The sequence below is a fragment of the Paramacrobiotus metropolitanus genome, unplaced genomic scaffold (genome assembly GCF_019649055.1).
Source record: "Paramacrobiotus metropolitanus isolate TYO unplaced genomic scaffold, Prichtersi_v1.0 Parri_scaffold0000046, whole genome shotgun sequence".
NCBI lineage: Eukaryota > Metazoa > Tardigrada > Eutardigrada > Parachela > Macrobiotidae > Paramacrobiotus > Paramacrobiotus metropolitanus.
The window spans coordinates 748,729-766,276 of record NW_026570266.1 but is presented as its reverse complement, the minus strand read 5'-3'; the positions used below and the strand labels follow the sequence as shown (position 1 = coordinate 766,276).

Genomic DNA, 17,548 nt, shown 5'->3' with positions numbered 1-17,548 from the left:
AAACGTCCAACTCTTCAACTGCTTGTCTGCTTATCAGTTATGCTGCAACGCTACGCATTCCGCATAATTAGCTTGATCTGAAAATGAATGTTGTGCAGATCTTGAAAGTTAACACTCGCCCTCGTCCATGTGCCTGAGAGGCACATTTAATCATTCAGAAATTCATGGAACGTTACACTGGCAGTGGACTTCTTCCTATCTAGGCTGAATTCCTCAGAAAATTAGTTTGCTTTTTACTTATTCAAACATTTACTAAAAATAAATGAACTGAAAACTTTAAAACTACGAATTCCAACCGCTTCCGGTTGGTGAACAAATGGCAGCCTCCCAGTATGGCAGCGTGATTTGGCTTTGCTGCGAATATTTTTTGCGAAGTCCTCACTTCTTTCAAATTCAGTTTACCGAATTAAAAGTAACTCTTTATATTTGCGTTCTTAATAAAAACGAAGAACAAAGTGTAAAAAACATTTTGGATGAATATCAGACCGTTCTACACTCAGATTAGGACAAATCCATGGGCTGCGCCTGCGCGGCACATAACAAAACTCCGTGTAATTAAACCATAGACGAGTGCGAGTGTTAATATTTGTTTTCCTTGAAGTGCGCTTGGCGCGGTACGCACTACGCGTATATGAATTTATGTACCTCATACATGAATTCATTATATACCTACTAGCTTTCCGTTGAATTAATACTAAATTTGTTAATTCATCAACAAGCTTGTGTATTACTGCTTCCAGTTTTATGCGTTGGTCCAATATTGTGCGCGAAATGTTAGTTTATTCTTTGCAATAAAATGCTTGATTCCGATTAACGAATTCACACAAGCACCCTTTCGTAAGCTTCGAGCGTGAAAGACTGTGATCACTTCGGTTTGGGAAATTATGAGTAGTAATTAAGTCATTGCTTTATGGCTGCGTAGTACGGCTTTATCACGACTGATAACTTCAGTTCCAAAGATAACTTCACTTTTTATACACATCCCTGTTTGACTGACCGCTAGAATTTATACTGTATCATCCCTCTAAAACGGACAGTCTTGCAAGCTGACGCTTTACTTTTCACGTAACCGTACCGACTACCGATCATCGTACGCAGTTACAAAACTTAATAATTAGAATCATAAGAAATTTCCGCGCCAGGAGGTTGGATGTTATCCAACCTCCTAAGGCTACGATAGTAATTTACATACGTAAAATAAACAAACTAAATCTCTACGGCCGATGTTGCACAATCAAGATTAAAAAAAGCTTCTTTCATGGTAAAGTTACTAAAACTGCGGCCGCGTTTCTTTTAACAATTGCGAGGCTAATACGATCTTTTAAGAAACCCGTAGATCTGTTTTCTCCCGACCTGTCCTCAATTTTACGTCCGAGAAAGCTGACCATTTCTCTGGCTGCTTCGATGAGCATAAAAACTATTACAGTTCTCTAGCACAAAAACCGCGACCGCGCGCTGAACTTTTACATTTTTAAGTTGCCACAAAAATCGATGGCATTTAGTGCCCGATTAGCTGATGACGCATGCAATGCGATTAGTACAGTGTGTTGCCAGGCTACGGATAGTTCGGAAGAGCGATCTTCGCCTGTGATTGCCTTCGCCCCCATTTCAATTCAGTACAGTTTCGATCTCCGTTCACTATTGAAGTGTGCACAGTGTCAGTTTGCGTGTCCTGCATTCCCCAAACTGCGAGCTATTCACCTATTGTATTTGGTTGTTGATTTCCTCTCCGGCTTTTTTTTGAACGCCAACATTCTGTGGAAATAATCATACATAAAGCAGAAGCTTTCATTAGCTTTGTTCACTTACTTTCGCGATGGACAAAGAACTACCGCAGATGAAAATCAGCGCTCCGGCACAGGGAACTTCCACGTTCTCGGACGTGCCCGACGAAGTCATTTCGCATATCTTTTCGTTTTTGGATGTCATCGACATATCCAACAGTACCGTGTAAGTACTTTCCATTCTCCAGCATTTTTTTTATTTGATAATATAATCCTAAAAATGACGTTGTTAACCGTTACACCTATGATCACAACCTATGAACACTTTATATTCACAGCGTGTGCAAGCAGTGGCAACGTGTCAGCAACGCCGTCGAACTACAGAAAAAGGTCATCATTGATCTGCTGAAGTGGAAGACTCATCAACCTCTGCCTGTGCCGGTCGAGATGGACGACTATTTTGACTTCTGCGATATAAAGGAAGTTGGCCACCGTGCTCTGTTAAAAAAATTTGTTACAGCAAGGACTCGCAATATCATCATCCGCTGGCCAGTCGGCTCCTCGTCGTCGCCGGAGCCAGTGATGATCGAAGACCATCCCGATCTTGAGTATGGCGAATCATTTCATTATTGCCATTACGAGGCTGTTGCAATCCAGCGGCAATTGGTCGACATCTTTGGGTCATTTCCTGGTGCCGCTGCCACAGGCGGTATCTTTCCATCAATGCGAACGCTGTGATCTTAACTGTTCGTCTTTGCCAAATGTGACGAAATCCTTCTCAGGCTTAACTTTTTTGCGTTCAGCGAATCGAACACACCCAGCAGTTAGTTCCTGTATGGCATCCATAGCCTGATGGATCTTCAGTATCTCCCATTTGTCTGATAAGACAAAAACAGGCAACGTGTAGAATATCAAATAGCGGTATGAACAGTGTAGTCCTACATACAAGCTCAACGTGACAAGCTTTATTTACGTGTGCTCACTTTCTCGTCAGACTGGTACATAAATCATGATAAATGTGGTAAATAGGGGGCAAAACCAGACACGGTCCACAGTTCCCCAGTACTGCTGCAGTCACCCGGCCGGTGCTTCACGTTGTGGTTAAACATGGTGCTTATGTACCACGCCTGATGTAACCATATGTACTGCCGTAACGTTACACTCCATGCGGGTGACGTCAACTGGGGAACGGTGGACCGCGTTTACTTTCGCCCCTTATATGTACGACCTTCCTGGTCGCGTGTATTCCTTTACCACAACCCTGCTAATTCCAGAATTACTTGGTTCTGATAATAATTATGTGCTGTGGTGACGTACATCTGTACGAAGCAGTCAGTATGAATACTGGCTGCCTCTGGTTAACAATAAGTATTAAGTTGATGTAACAGTAAACTATACATAATACAATCCTTCACAATAATACATACAGTGTTATCATAACACATGCAGTATTATCATAATAATTATTATGTATGTGACCTAGTTTGTGCCAGCCTTTTGCAGGAATGGTACAATATCACCTAAAGCTCGTTTCCCTACTGGGTTGTGCAATTTGTGCCGCTGTGGTCAGGCGAGTAACAGGATGTACTGCCTTGTACAAATGCCACACAATGCAACATTACAATTTATAAACTACAACGCTCTGAAGTTTCAAATTAAAGCGAAAATATAAAGGGCATCTACAAAATAGATGCTTTGCAAGCAAGTACTGCATTATTTATGCCACGATTCACAGCGGACGCTTGCATGTGGTGAGGCTCAAAGCAGCTTTTGTAGCTGCAATAGATACCGTACGCCTGCGCCACGTTATAATACTGTGATTATAATTTTGGACAAGATTTTTGGCATGTTGTCCCTATATCTACCGGGACTACAGTACTCGGTTCGTGATATCGTTACCTACAAAAATTTGATACTCACCGAAGTCGTCACTGTAGAATTTATAGGGAACGGTTTTGTTAGGCCAGAGTAATCGCTTCTCCACGTAAAGAGCGTTTGGAGCAGTTTCTTGAGTTGCACACGGGAAGCACGTGGAGTATTTGAAATTACAAGAGGAGTCCGAATCAGTTAAATCGAAACCGCCAACCCTCCTGTGGCATACTCCATAGTCGTCTGAGGCTTTTACATTCTCACACTGCAGTCCGCTGCAACACGGTGCGTAAATGGCAGGTCCGCACTTCTGTCCAGAGGAGGTGCACATCGCTGGACCGCGTGTTGTCGGCGAGGTGACATTAACTGCAACGGTGGTGACTGGTATACCACTGGTATTGTCCGTTTCATCGTCGTCGTCATCTGGGCCATTGCGGGGTTGCGTGCACGTCCCGAATCCATTCTCATCAAGATCAACACAGCGCAGTACCGGGCAGCACGGTTTCAAACCCGGTCCGCATTTGTCTCCTTGGAAACGACATCCGTTGGCAGCATTACTATTCCGGACCTGTGAACGGAAACAGTTGACCAATTATGAAATGTTAAGAACTTCAAACCCCCGAAAATATTACGAATGGCACAACACTTGTCGCAAAACGTACCGTGTTGAAGAGTGCCAATAAAGCAACGATCATCCCAAGTAACGACCCGAACGTACGTACATGTATTCCGCTCCCGTTGCCCCGAGCAGTAGCCATTGACGTAAGGAATTTGTTGCCCAGGCAATCGAAATGGACTAATTATTTTCGAAAAGCACATCAAAGTATTGATCTACGTCCAGGGCAGATCAGCAACGCATTTTATAGGGCACATTTCTCACTGATCAGCAAAGTTGCTTTGTAAAATCGCATGACTGCACAGCTAAACGAGCCGGACTAAAACGCACATGGACACCAGCCAAGAACTACAGTAATGCATATAACAGAATCACCGACGCCTGAAGTGGTTTGGAGAATTTTAAAATTCTGCTTACAAGTACAACAGCAAAAGTCAGCAATACTAGGAAAGCTCTCGACAAGCAAAAAGAATGTCAGGACTCCCGTGTAAAACAAAAGTGTTTACTGGGAGCACTTAATAAAATCATGCGTGGCATGCACTTCCCCAGCACTTCACGCTGCTGGACGTCGTGTGGTTCGTCGCAAAAATTCTTTGCGAGGAAGTTCAGGTAGCTGGATACTTCCATTCTCAAGAAATACCTATCTATGATACTACACATGAAGAGCAAAATTACTCACAACTCACAAGTGACAAATACAGTACTATATACCAAATATAATATTTTCAGTAAAAAGAATTATGACAGGAGAAACCAACTCTACGCAAAAGAAAAACTGTTTTCCAATCATTTATGTTGCTAATACTTTTTTATAATTCTGCACACTCGTTAAGATAATCAGCATGTATTACCGTATAGGCTGTGAGGCGTTAGGTATATACCATTTTTTGAATAAAATAGTGCAACAGTGGCACATGTACCTGTATTAACCCTTATACCTGTATTAACTTTTTGGGAGCACACAGCCGGTTTGGTTAACAAAGGTTTGTTGAACACATCTGATGTATCTCGTTTGTTTGTTTTTCCATCAGCTTTTTTGCTACTTTATTTCTAAAGGCCTTTTTGTGATGTATATTCTCCCTTTTACAACGGCGCCAAAATTTTGTCTTACTGCCAATTAATAATAATTATTTGTTTTTGATTTTCTGCCTGGATCGAAGATCTTGTACGTCTGCAGCTGGGCCGGAACGTTTAGTGAGACTAGAGAACGAAGACGTATACCTTGCCTTTAAGTTAGCTTTAGGTTAGCTAAACGGGAATGATATTATTCTGTAGTTTTGTGACATGGATTGCTTTGGAGTTAAGTAACTGAGATGGGCACATCGTTATTCAGCGAAAACAAAGTTCAAAGTAGAAGTACTACATTAAAAAATATTATGAGTGCTTTTGTTCTCGGCTTCTGTTCGGAACGTTTAGTGAGACTAGAGAACGCACTCAGTATAATGTTTTGATTGACAGTCCAATGCAATGCTCTAAGAGTACGAGAGGAATGAATATTGGGTTTGCGGTGACAAACTGCATCTACTATACACGAAATCGATACATCCAAACAAGTGACGTGACGTCACGGTGACGTTTGAGCCATATATACAAAGCCTAATTCTGAGCGGACTCTACGTCAGTTGTTTGGATGTATCGATTTCGTGTATAGAGCAGTTTGTCACCGCAAATCGACTAATGTTTTTCTCGTACTCCAACGTAGAGTTACGGCAACGGGCAGACGCTAATATACGAGGTATTTTACTCTTTGTCGGTAATTTACCTGAAGACGATCAAATCATAGCTGATCAATTACCAAACAGACCAGAGTCACCAGACCATACTGGTTGCGAGTTGTCAGGTGACGCGCATTACTTCTGACGGCCCAGCAAATCTGTCACGACGTGGAATTTCGTACTCTTTAATAATTCTTCAACTAAATACGTAAACGACAAGAAGCACACAAATACAACAAGTATGTAGTACGACATTGTAGTGGCATATCTTGCCATGCATCACATCTCCCTTTGTTAAGAAAAAGTTTCTTAACAAACAAAACTGGGGATTTTGCATGCATTGAATTGCAGGGAAACAAAAATCCACATATTAGTGAGACCGGTAATTATATTTACCGTCTCTGACAAAAGTTTAATTAATCCGGTATGCAGAGTACCGCGATAAAGGTACCGCAATTCATTTAGTCTAACAAGACATAGATACATCCAGCGATCTGTAAAAGTAACGAAGAAATGGTATTTTACCGTTTGGCTCAACAAAAACTACCTTGCAACTGATGCGATTTCTTAAAAAGAAACAAAAAGTTGAACAAAAAGTCATGAAGGACACTTGCACCACAGCCCAACAATACTCCTACCCTTAACTCACCATCGGTTCAGTGTGCCTGCACCAAAACCGTTGTGCAAGTTTGATACTTCGCTTACAGTAGTTCAGTACTGAAACTAAGAGTATGCATGCCACTCTAGTTGTCACTTGACTATACATGTAGTTTTCGTACATACCGTAATTCCGTCTCAATAAAAAGCTAAGTTTGTTCAAGATGGTATTGTTATGTTTCTCTAAACTACAGAATGCCAGTCCATGAATTGAAAACGCTTATTACATAATTACGCAAAGCCGCTTTCTTAACCTTCGCTACGTATTTCGTTATCGTACACATTAAAAGCTGTACTAAAGTATTTCCAAAATTTTACGACGTTCATTTTCAAAATTCCGGCATTTAGGTGTGGAGATAAAGAAAAGTTTTTCAGGGTCAAACGACAAGTGCAGTATTGTGAAAAATATTATAACACGAACAACAAGATGTGCCTTCAAGATGTCTAAAGATTTTTCAATCTGATTTTTTCTAAATCGTTTCTATCTTGTGTAACCGCGATCCGTCGTCTGAGGAATGGTTGGCACGGTCGGAACCATCCTAACATTAAGCTGACTGTCAGTAACGGATGCGGCAAGGCTTAGAATGCGCGATATGCGTGATTTTAATTAATTTAGGCTTAATGTGCGGCTAGAATAGCAGCCAACCGGTATTGTTGCGATGCGTGTACTTTCTATTGTGGTACGGTGATACAGTGTTGAATTGTGGAAGATAGTATTTTGGAATCCGGTAAAACCGATATTCGATGTTTAGACATCCATGTTCTGTCATAAGCGGCAAACGGTTAGTTTCCTTCGGCATTTATTGGCTAATTATACAATATCTCCTCGTAGAAAGTGCAGGCGCCGAATCAAAATATAGTCCCTGGGGCAAAATGCATTTTCTCTCTCTTGCAAAACTGATTAAATGCAGATGGCTCTGCGTCGGGTACGTGGTTGCACTCTACCTTCCATTGGATTTCGAATGGAATAATTTCCGAAGTGACATCACCATGCCGCAGATCCTACGCGAGCTAATTAAGCCATCCCATCTTGCAGTTTCAGGGTTCAGTATATTATTACTACACATGTCCATCGCGCTTTTAACTCCGCAAGGTGAGTTTATTACGAAGTAGTTCAATTACTCACGTATGTGTTTACTTTAAACCACAAAATCGTACTACTGCTGCTTCCCTGTCTGCCAGAGTATTGATGCAAAATAGATCAAAACGACGCCCGGACATACCGGAGCTGTGACACAATTATCTGCGATGGCAGTGGCCAGTGGATACCGGCCTCGAGTGTTGTGACGACACCGACAACGACTGCTACAAACCGTCAGATCCATCTTCGGTTTCAATGGGAAGACACCGCATCCCGGAAGGACGAAGACGTCAAACCCACATCATCCCCACATCGCCCGTTAACATCAGCGCACTGCCGGTCAACATTCGAACATTGCTAGCTCCTCTTCCGCAGACAGGCCCAGTCTATGATGGCCGAGTATTTTCTGGAACATACCGTGCCAATGGTACCGTCGACTTTTATCTGGACAGCGCCCGATGACCGCACGCGATACTACAGTATCTAACCATAATTTTCCACAGCTTCGTTCGGAACTGCAGTGAAATCCAACTTGTCGAATGTTACGCTGACTCTACAGAATATCCATCTGGGCGCTGATACATTGCAACGCATTATTCCCGCCTTTGTGAAAGAGATTCATTTGGAAGATGTGACTATGCATTGTCATTTCCCAACCGGATCGCTAATGGCAGAAGAGCCGCAGATTGTGGAAAAAGTACAGGTGGAGAAAGTGATTGTCAGCAAGGTTGATGATGCCTGGCCATTTGATTTGCGGGGACGGAATAATAACGGCGGATCGTTCATGTACACGATCGTGTCCACAGAGCAGATCAACTCGTTTGAGTTCTTTGGACAGTTTCTGCCAGGCAGTTTGTCAGCGGAGGAAGAAGCCGTGATCCAGCGCAAGGTGCAGTCCACAGATCCAAGTGGTCCATCGCTGGTGTCGTACTTATTCATGTACGTCGTATCTAATTATGGTACCTTGTACTTTGTACGACATTCAAGGAGGTTGCACCCTACGCATATATTTATACCTAATTAGCGCTTGACATTCCATGCTTCCAAGCCCGAAATACTCATACAGTGACACAGTCATACTCAACCAGAGTGCCATATCTACCGGTACTGTTATACGATAATGTCGTTTTTTATGTAGTGTGGTGCAAGTTGTACCCGGCGTAGTCTGGCAGTATGGCCAACGCTATGGGCCAACGAAACTACTGCGCCCGTGACAAAAAACTGAAAAAAGCGCAGACACGGCGTTGCTTTTAGTTTTAATTTTGCTTAAAACTAACATGATGGCCTAAAGTTCCTAAATTAACAGGATGGCCTAAATAAATATTCACTGAAAACTAAATAAAGTGGCCGTTGAACACAAGAAACGCGGAGGCGAAGCCGAGGCTGTTTCTTGTAGTAATTAATAGCGCGTTTTTGTGCTTTATGAACCTACCATCTGTACTGCACGAAATGCTTTGAATTGCTTAGACATGGTGGATGGCCGAAACCAGCGGATGGAGTTTACCCAATAACGCCGGTCAACACACTGAACTTGACTCTGGATCGGATTCGAACGCTTCCGTCCTGGTTGCAGCATCTCACCGTGCAACTCCTTAGTCGTTATGCAGACTGATGTCCAAGTGTTGGACTAATGGAAGTTGCTGCGCTCGCAATTCATGTGGTTTGAATAGATGTTGTAGCAGCTCGATCGTCTAATCATTTCGTTAATTTTTTGGTACTTATTCATGTTTGGAAATTTTGTGTCCTATTGACTTGCATGGTTACGCAGCTTACCCAGTACACACACTTTATCACACTATTTTTTTGTTGCTAATAGTAATGGCTTAACTGCATAATCAGAAGGAAGAGCTTATTACAGCTGCCCTTGTTTGATGCCATGTTCTCTTTTTACGTTAACTATGAATGCCGTTTGTGTTTTCGAATTCTGAGTTTGGTGTCGTGGCTGAAGTGGTAACTGTACACTGTAGTACAATGTGGAAGAATAGAAATTCAAGTCACGAGGAGCGGATCATAGTCAAGGCAAAACGGTATTGACGACTCTCGCCAGGATGGCGTCCCGTGGCGGTTGGGAGCCGTGCGCCCACGCTAAGCCCAGAAGTCATCGTAGACCCGTAGCAACACGTGCTTTTCCTGGCATTGTTTAAATATCACGGGTTCGCACATTATTCTGCTTAATAATGCGGCAGTCACATGAAAATTAATAGAACACTAAGCTCTATCAATTGGGCGACCCATGTCTGATAAAAAAGTGTAATATGCCCTGTAAATTGTGCGGCGATGCCGATGGCCGTCGTATTACAGAACGCCTAACGTGCGACCGTTTTCGCGTGTTACATGGCGTATGCGCATTTCCCATTTTGGCGCACTGCTAAATTCTTGTAGTAAGTGACGTCAAAATGACACACTGCCAGTCTGCAGTCCCGGCGAGAATCACGAATGATATCGTACAGTGCGTACGAGCGAGTAAAATAATCGTTCTGCCGCTTTGCTTTTCCGGCTCCATGAAAATTTATTATTCGCTTTTGTTACGAGTATGGCTGGTTGAAGTGCAGTTTGTATGGACAGTCATAATGTGACGTGGTTTGCAACGGAAGGAAGTGGCCATGAAGTATCAGCCAATTAGTGATGGGCTAAGGCCTCGTCCCGAATTCGAAGCGAATCTCGTTGCGATACAGCAACTCCACCTCGCGAGGTGGCTTCGCGTACCGTATCTGTAGGCGTGGCCACTGCATACAGCCACCTCATGCGGTTGAGCAACCGTACCATAGCGAGATTCGCTTTGAAATCGGGACGAGGCCTAAGTGTACTTTGATCTCTCATAAAACAATCAATAAAATGTTGACTTTATGGTTTGTCTATGAGTGCTTTTGAGATGGAAGCGTGCTCTCTCATCTTTCATATTTTGTATCAAAAATCACTGATGAGTGCTCGAGGGAGAAGAACTTCTTGTGAATGTATTAGTATCATCTTGCATGGCTGGCATCTCTGGAATATCTTGTCTGGAAGTGTTCTCTGGAATATCTTCTTAGCCTTGATGTAGTTATTCTGTGAACAGCTTTTAATTCAATTTGGCGCTACAATACAGTCACAAGTTTCCATAAAAGTGAAAGAATTGTACTGAATACACAGCCTCAGCCGACTACGGAAATGGGCGGCCTAATCACACAGAACATTTCGTCTAAGTTGGCCGATGCTGGTGCTGTTCCCATGACAGAGGCCGCGTTCCCGCGTTGGACGTCAATGCTGATCCGTTGTCGCAAAAACTCCGTCGCCCGTACCTCGCCTGTTTCCTGTTGTATCATCTTCCCGACTTCGGTGACCAAATGAGATGCGTCCGGTCCGAGTGATCCGAGTGTTTCGACGCCAAATGCACGGAACAGGTAATCTCGGGTGAGTTCTCGATACTTCGCCACTTTATCCTGCTCTGCGCGCGCCGCGGCTGCTCCAGCTTGCTTCGATGTTGCCGCGATGTGCGACAAGGCTACCGTGCACACACATGTGGCGTCCCAGGTCAACATCTTTCCTCTTTCCCATGGGACCAAAGTCACTCCGTCGGGGCGCTTGCCATTGGGGTTATTCTGTTAGCGGGGCGTTATTCTGTTAGCTTGAAAGAGTTTAGATAAAGGTCATCGTGATTAAGGTTGATTAGGTTAGCGTCACCTTATTTGTCATACAGCCATAAGGTTAGCACCACAAACATCAACTAACACCTATTAGTTGACACTTTGTAAGAGCCAAGTAAACAGCAAGAAGTACAGATACAGTACTGCTGTAGTATTTCTGCATCATGAAATCGTTTGATGACTGCTGGATCAAACCAAAGAAACACACTGGGATCAATAGCAAGGGCGTCAGTAGCAAATACATCGGGTAGTAAATATGACCAACTACTGGTGATTTAGGCTTTGTAGTACGCTGCAGTTATCCGACGAACAATCCATATCAGGATAAGAGTGCAACTGTATTGACATTCACGAGGTTAAATATGGATGATGCAAAAGTTGTGCTGCTGTTTTCCGCTCTCGAGCGTTGAACCACAGGCAAGATTTTATGAAATCCAGTGGATCCCGGTTTGTGTCGGTATCAGTAAGCTGAGGCAGTTTTGGCTTCGCGCAGCGGTTCCCTACTTGGTAAATAATCGCCAGTTCAGTGGAATATTGTTGGCGTCCTACTGCGTACTGCTCCGACTCATCACCAGATTCGTTTGAGCATGTCCACTTAGTAATCAAAGGACGTCAACCTGTACATAGTACAATGGCCACGCAGCCGACGCTCCAGATATCCGTTTCATCTCCAATCTGTTCCTGATCCAGATCTTCCGAGCCGGTGCAGGCGATCAGCTCCGGCGCAGCATACAGTGCGGTATAGCAGCCGTTGAGTATCTCACTAGGGCTTCCGCTGTTCGCGCGGTGGACTTTAAGGCCTTCGAAGTCGACAACGACCACTTGGCAGGTATTTCCGTTGGTTCGGACCATCAAGTTCTCCGGTTTAATATCACAGTGGGTGATTTTGGGGGTGAAACGGTAATGAATGTAGTCGAGCTCCATCAACACGTCCCGCAGAAAGGATTTTATGTAATGATGAGGAAGCGGGGGATCTGTTATTGATGTTGTAGCAATCGTTCTGGTTTGGATGTTCTTTTTCGTCCATTCATGCAGATTCATTCCTAAAAAAAAATTATTTCCACACTCCCTGTTTTTATATTCCACTGCTAAAGGGAAATGCCTCAGCACAGGGTGATGATGGCCCCATTTCCTGGTATACGATGTGCAAAAAGGAACCTGTTTTTGCGCGCTAGATAGGTAACACTTTTTGCAGCTCGATTTTGCTACTACTTTGGCCACTCTGCGTACATCTTTTTATAAACTGATCACCCCCGTATTCTAATTTAAAAGAACAGCGATTTAAGAATGATACTTTTCAATTAAGAAGCAACTTCGTTCATATACTTATAGTACATACATAATATGTACCTTGCGATACGTTTTCTAACAATTTTGCTCGTAAATCGGCCACACCACATGTGACGTATTCTTTGAATAGCCCCTGAACGCGTACGTTGCGGAATCTGGACTCACGCGTTTGAATTTCAGTTTGGCATTCATGAAAATCTGTTGATGGCCTGCATAGTTTAATACCTGCTAAACAGATGTGAGAAACATTGAAGAAAGTACTGTTTTACCAACATGTACGCAAAGCCAATACTTTGGGTGAGCACTTCTTACACCAATCTTAACCGTATGCTCCTTTAGTCCTTCGTACCTTTTACTCCGCCCATTACCTTTTTGCTCTAACAGGTTAACAGGCAGAACTACAAATGCTTTAAAATCACAAAAAAGCATCGGCGTTTGACAATTTCCAAAATTTTTTTAAATTTCGTGGAACATTGCTGCTGGCTGCGATTGTATTGCAGGCAGGACACGTCAGGTCACAACCCTGGACTCGCATCCTTACGCAGTGGACTGTCGCAAGACTGAGTCCTCCCGTAGTGCACCCTATGAGCCCTATGTGAAAAGGTCAGCAATGACCTTTGCCTATGTGTACCTATGGTGAACAACTAGGCAACACCTGTGTGACCATGACCTTTATTGCGTAAACGCTTGCCCACTACAACTACTCTATAGCTAAGCAGCTAGGCTGCTGCTGAATAACGGACTGACTGGCTGGCAGTCGGAAGGCCTCCTTATATATGAGGATGGCCGGCTAGGAGGGGGTGGGGCTTTTGTGGTGACTGGCTCGATGACGGCGGTATGACAGGAAGTGACGTAAGGGTAATGTCATATGATGTAATCGACCGCTGACTGACCTTGACGGTATGACGCATGTCGTGACTCCGTCACAGAACCCGTGGGAACCCGAGCTGCTGACGGACGGATCTTCCTCAGTGAACGAAGTTTCGCTTTCCTCATGGCCCGTTTATGGAATGAAGTTCAGCTTCCCAAGGAGTCGTACGATTCCGTCCGACGATTCGAATCGTGTCACTCCGTAAAATGGATGGATTTAAATCGGACCGATTGTTTTATTCATAAAGATCTAAGATGCTTACTCTGACACTTTTTGCCGGATATTTAATAATGTTTTATTTTTGTTTGTTTTATGAGCTGCCGCTGCGGCAGCACATTCTTTTAACGGCAGCCTACTACCTTGTGCAGGATATTCCTGATCGTTGTAGATATTAAGCTGAGTAACAAACAAACAAACGATGCCGTGTGTCAGAGCCGCTTGCGGGCAAATGACTAAACAGCTTAGCGCAATTCTGCTGTTTGTTTAGATTGAGCATACTGCATACTGGTCGTTGCACGAAGGCGAATAACGCATAGCCGTCGCAAAAGAATCGGCCGTACGACGCCGACCACGCCCCATGCTTTCGCAGTTTTCTTGAATTGTCCCTGTTATGTCACAATACGGCGACTATAAGTCTACAAGGACCTTAACCAAGCTAAAACAGAACCCCCCAACCAGAAAAGCAAACTTAACCCTCGAATTCAATGTGGTACCATCAAACATCGACACGTGCAAAAACGGGACTGGCTGCTTTGTTTACCTGGGTAATATTGGCATGCCATGCAGTAGCAGATGACGCTCTTCTCACCGCGTCCATTGTAGCACAGCATCAAACCGTAGTACTTGGCTACGTTGGCATGGCTAAGCTGCAGAAGAACTCTGGCTCGTTCGACCACTGTATTTTGTGAGACATTCCCTGACAGCGGCTCCGTTGTTTCTTTTAGGAAGTACTCTTGTTGTTCCCATACCAGGGAAAACAGTCTTGTTCGGGTCACGCCAGTAATGTTGTCACTGATTAGTTGCCGCTGTTCGTCCGGAGGATGGAAAACACCGTGAGGAAATATCGCCTGTTCTGTATCCATGCCAAGTCGGCTTATTAAATACTGGCTATAAATTTCAGTAGGGAAAAATTTTTAAGAATTGTTGTCGAGGCATCTCAACTCGAACTGCTTGCACAGCGCTTGTACAGAGCAAACAACTGTGGTTGGTCAGGAATGCATGGTCGCGAAAATAGCACTGATTGCGGTTACTGTGGTTTACCAGAATCGAGAACCGCCAGATCAATATGTGATCATCACACCAGATCACTCTACATACCTCTAAGATCACAAGCCGTACTCCTCCCGTAAATTAGAAAGAACTAAAACTAAAGTCAGGTTTAGAAACATCTTGGCAAATCCCGATAAATCTGCGCTGCTGTGCTCGTAGTAAGCTGGTCAGAACAGGTCGTCATTGCATGGTTAATCATTCAAACAACATTCGACCGCTTGTATATCAACACCATAGACAGGAAACATTAGCACGGTTTTGCGCAAAACACCAACCAGGCCGAAATTGCCGGCTACGCCGCAAAGAAATGCGCCGCCTTTTGCGATCAGTATCGTTTTTATTCCTTACTTTCCCGCTGATACGCGCTCGGACTGAAGGAGGCTGACGTTTTGGATTACGCGTTAAACGGCAAATTCCAAAGTCCGGCACATGATGGTGCTTAGACCGAAGGAGGGAAATATTTTGTGTTGCCGGAGCAAACACTTTCGTACCGCTTCCGTATTATGCCGTAACGCCTATGACTACCATGGCTTGCTGTCAACATCGGGTGCGCACATGCTGCGCATGCTGCGCACCGTAGCGCTTCCGTCCGTGGTATTTACGGACGGAAGCGCTAGTACAGATATGCCATGTAAATACATATGTAAATACCCCCTTACGCGGCGCAAATTAAGCAAAGCTATTACTCACCCAGCCCTCGTTGGGCTACTTCTGCTTTCCATTATGCAAGGCCCGGTTAGGTGGTTGAGCACTGTGTCGTAACGTCGTCGAGGGGAACCGAATCGGCATGGTCATTGCATATTAGAAACTTCACATTCCGCAGCACGATGGACAACAACTACTGCAGTTGTTGTTATTTGCAACGGGGCAATGCAAATCCGATGTACGAGCGCATACAGGAAAGCTCAGCAGCGCTGCACTTACGATTTCGGAGACAAGCCTCGCAGAATGCACCACCGCACGATCTGCTGCACTGGGAAACGCCCATAAACCTCCTTGGCTTATGGAACTGCTGACTTTCGTTCAATTTTGAATTAAAAACCAGAAATGTCTTTTCTGTCCTGAAAATTGTGCCAATATGGTTATTTTTTGTTACAGTTTCTCATCTTCTTTAATTTTGAACACATGGGCACTTTTCTGGTGACCAGGTTTTCTGATTATTTGGAAGCAAATTCCTTCTGTCGTGTATAAGCGTTCACGCTGGTTAGAGCTCCATGAACAATCTTTACTCTTCCACGCCTGTAATGCTCAATCGGTAGGCAACTCTCATCTCAAACTGTAACAGAATAACTATGGTGGAAATAAGACGAACGTCTCAGGAACACGAATCAGGAATCCCTAACGAAGAAACTAACCACAACCTCCGGTCGCAGGTTCTGTGAGGATCGGCAAGAGCAAGGTCGATTGTGACGCGAGCAAACCTGTATACTAAGCGATAATCCGGGAACGACTATGCACTTCCGTAGGAACAAGTATTAACTGCCTCTTTAATCCAATTCTCAACACAGTCCACAACACAAGGAAATCGTAATTAGAAAACAGTCTCAGAAGTAAATCTCAGACTACTATATATAGTAGAGAGAACATTGATTATCTGTTATGGTTTAGGTGGAGGGCGGACAGAAGGTGGACAGAAGGCGGACAGTCAGCATCCGTATACATCCCGGCGTGTGATCCTACTCCCACACGTCACTTCTGCGAATGCAAATAAAAGCCGACCTTGCAGCTTGTATACTTCTACTTCTACTGTAAAAGTAAAATAGGTGGCGATATAAATTTGTTTCCGAGTAAATATCGCCGGCCCCTTTTCAAAATGCCGGCATAACTGATGATCGCGTAAGTACTGTAGATCGCGTTCCATGGTACTTACTCTTAACTATGTTTGTTAAATTACGGTGTTTGCAAATAGTCGTGTTTGCAAATAGGTTTATGTCGTTTGCATCAATTCTCCAGCAAGTCAAAATAAGACCATAAAACGTACAGTGTAACGGCATGTAATAGCGTTATTGTTTGTGCATGAAACTTCGGAGTAAAAGAACTGATCATAAAACCGAAAGCATGGAAAATGCAGCTCCCATTGACGTCAAACGCGATAAATGGAAGTTCAGTTGTGTGTTTTGATAATTTGTTCTTGGTTTGTAATGGCAATGCCAAAATCTTTGCATTTCTAGCGAAAGTTCATACGTACGGTTCAAGATGGAATCAGCCTGTACAACTGCCGACTGGGTGGCGTCCCGAAATTACTCTGGAGACCTTGTGTTGCCGGATGCCGGTCAACTGCAAATTATTGCGGCGATTGTGGACTGTCTTCAAGCACATCATGACAACCAGGAATCTGGCTTTGACTTTCGACCCAGTCAGGTAACTATCCACACAAATGGAGTGACACTGCATCACTTCGACCCGAGCAAGCTGAACGCTAAATTTATCAAACACAATCACGCCGAAGCGGTGCGGGCACTTCTGTATCTCGGTCCGGGAATACTAAGAGGACTCGACATGGAGGACCCTGAGGCGGTAAAGATGGCCGACATTTATGGAATGGGATGCCTTTTCTTGTATATTATCAGCGGCAACGACCCACAATACTATACTACGGAGAAGAACGGTACTAAGCGGTGGCTCAATCGTGAGCCGAATCCCTTTGTTGGGATAACACTAATTGTGGGAAATGGCCGAGGTCGGCCCGAATACGAGGCCTTTTGCCAAAACAACCCTCCTCTGAAAACACTTTTTGACCTTTGTCTGCGATTTGAGGCAACCGAAAGACCGAAGATAGCCACAATTAAGGAGAGCTTGATTCCGGCCTGCAAATCATATTACATATAGCAAG

General features: G+C 43.9%; 3 protein-coding genes across 3 annotated transcripts; 2 read left to right on the top strand and 1 right to left on the bottom strand.

The window, feature by feature from the left end:
• The first annotated feature begins 1,833 nt into the window (after positions 1-1,833).
• Positions 1,834-2,640, top strand: LOC129591503 (uncharacterized). Its single transcript, XM_055487174.1, has 2 exons — positions 1,834-1,950; positions 2,063-2,640. Exons 1-2 carry the CDS (start codon positions 1,838-1,840, stop codon positions 2,460-2,462), a joined length of 513 nt encoding a protein of 170 aa, XP_055343149.1. The 5' UTR covers positions 1,834-1,837; the 3' UTR covers positions 2,463-2,640.
• On the bottom strand, positions 2,430-4,506 carry LOC129591502 (uncharacterized). The gene is made up of 3 exons (XM_055487173.1): positions 4,256-4,506; positions 3,645-4,161; positions 2,430-2,602 (listed from the first exon to the last, which is right to left on the bottom strand). The coding sequence occupies exons 1-3, from the start codon at positions 4,349-4,351 to the stop codon at positions 2,445-2,447; spliced, it is 771 nt and encodes a 256-aa protein (XP_055343148.1). The 5' UTR covers positions 4,352-4,506; the 3' UTR covers positions 2,430-2,444.
• Positions 4,507-8,212: 3,706 nt separating this feature from the next.
• Positions 8,213-9,282, top strand: LOC129591525 (uncharacterized). Its single transcript, XM_055487194.1, has 2 exons — positions 8,213-8,601; positions 9,130-9,282. The coding sequence occupies exons 1-2, from the start codon at positions 8,300-8,302 to the stop codon at positions 9,272-9,274; spliced, it is 447 nt and encodes a 148-aa protein (XP_055343169.1). The 5' UTR covers positions 8,213-8,299; the 3' UTR covers positions 9,275-9,282.
• The last annotated feature ends 8,266 nt before the right edge of the window (positions 9,283-17,548 follow it).

Bases quoted from the DNA above. Each gene is read 5' to 3' on its own strand.
- LOC129591503 (XM_055487174.1), top strand. From the start codon at position 1,838: ATGAAAATCAGCGCTCCGGCACAGGGAACTTCCACGTTCTCGGACGTG. The intron at 1,951-2,062 runs GTAAGTACTTTC...TTATATTCACAG, and splicing joins GACATATCCAACAGTACCGT to CGTGTGCAAGCAGTGGCAAC.
- LOC129591502 (XM_055487173.1), bottom strand. From the start codon at position 4,351: ATGGCTACTGCTCGGGGCAACGGGAGCGGAATACATGTACGTACGTTC. The intron at 4,162-4,255 runs GTACGTTTTGCG...TTCCGTTCACAG, and splicing joins TATTGGCACTCTTCAACACG to GTCCGGAATAGTAATGCTGC. The intron at 2,603-3,644 runs GTGAGTATCAAA...TTGTCTTATCAG, and splicing joins ATTCTACAGTGACGACTTCG to ACAAATGGGAGATACTGAAG.
- LOC129591525 (XM_055487194.1), top strand. From the start codon at position 8,300: ATGCATTGTCATTTCCCAACCGGATCGCTAATGGCAGAAGAGCCGCAG. The intron at 8,602-9,129 runs GTACGTCGTATC...TGAATTGCTTAG, and splicing joins CTGGTGTCGTACTTATTCAT to ACATGGTGGATGGCCGAAAC.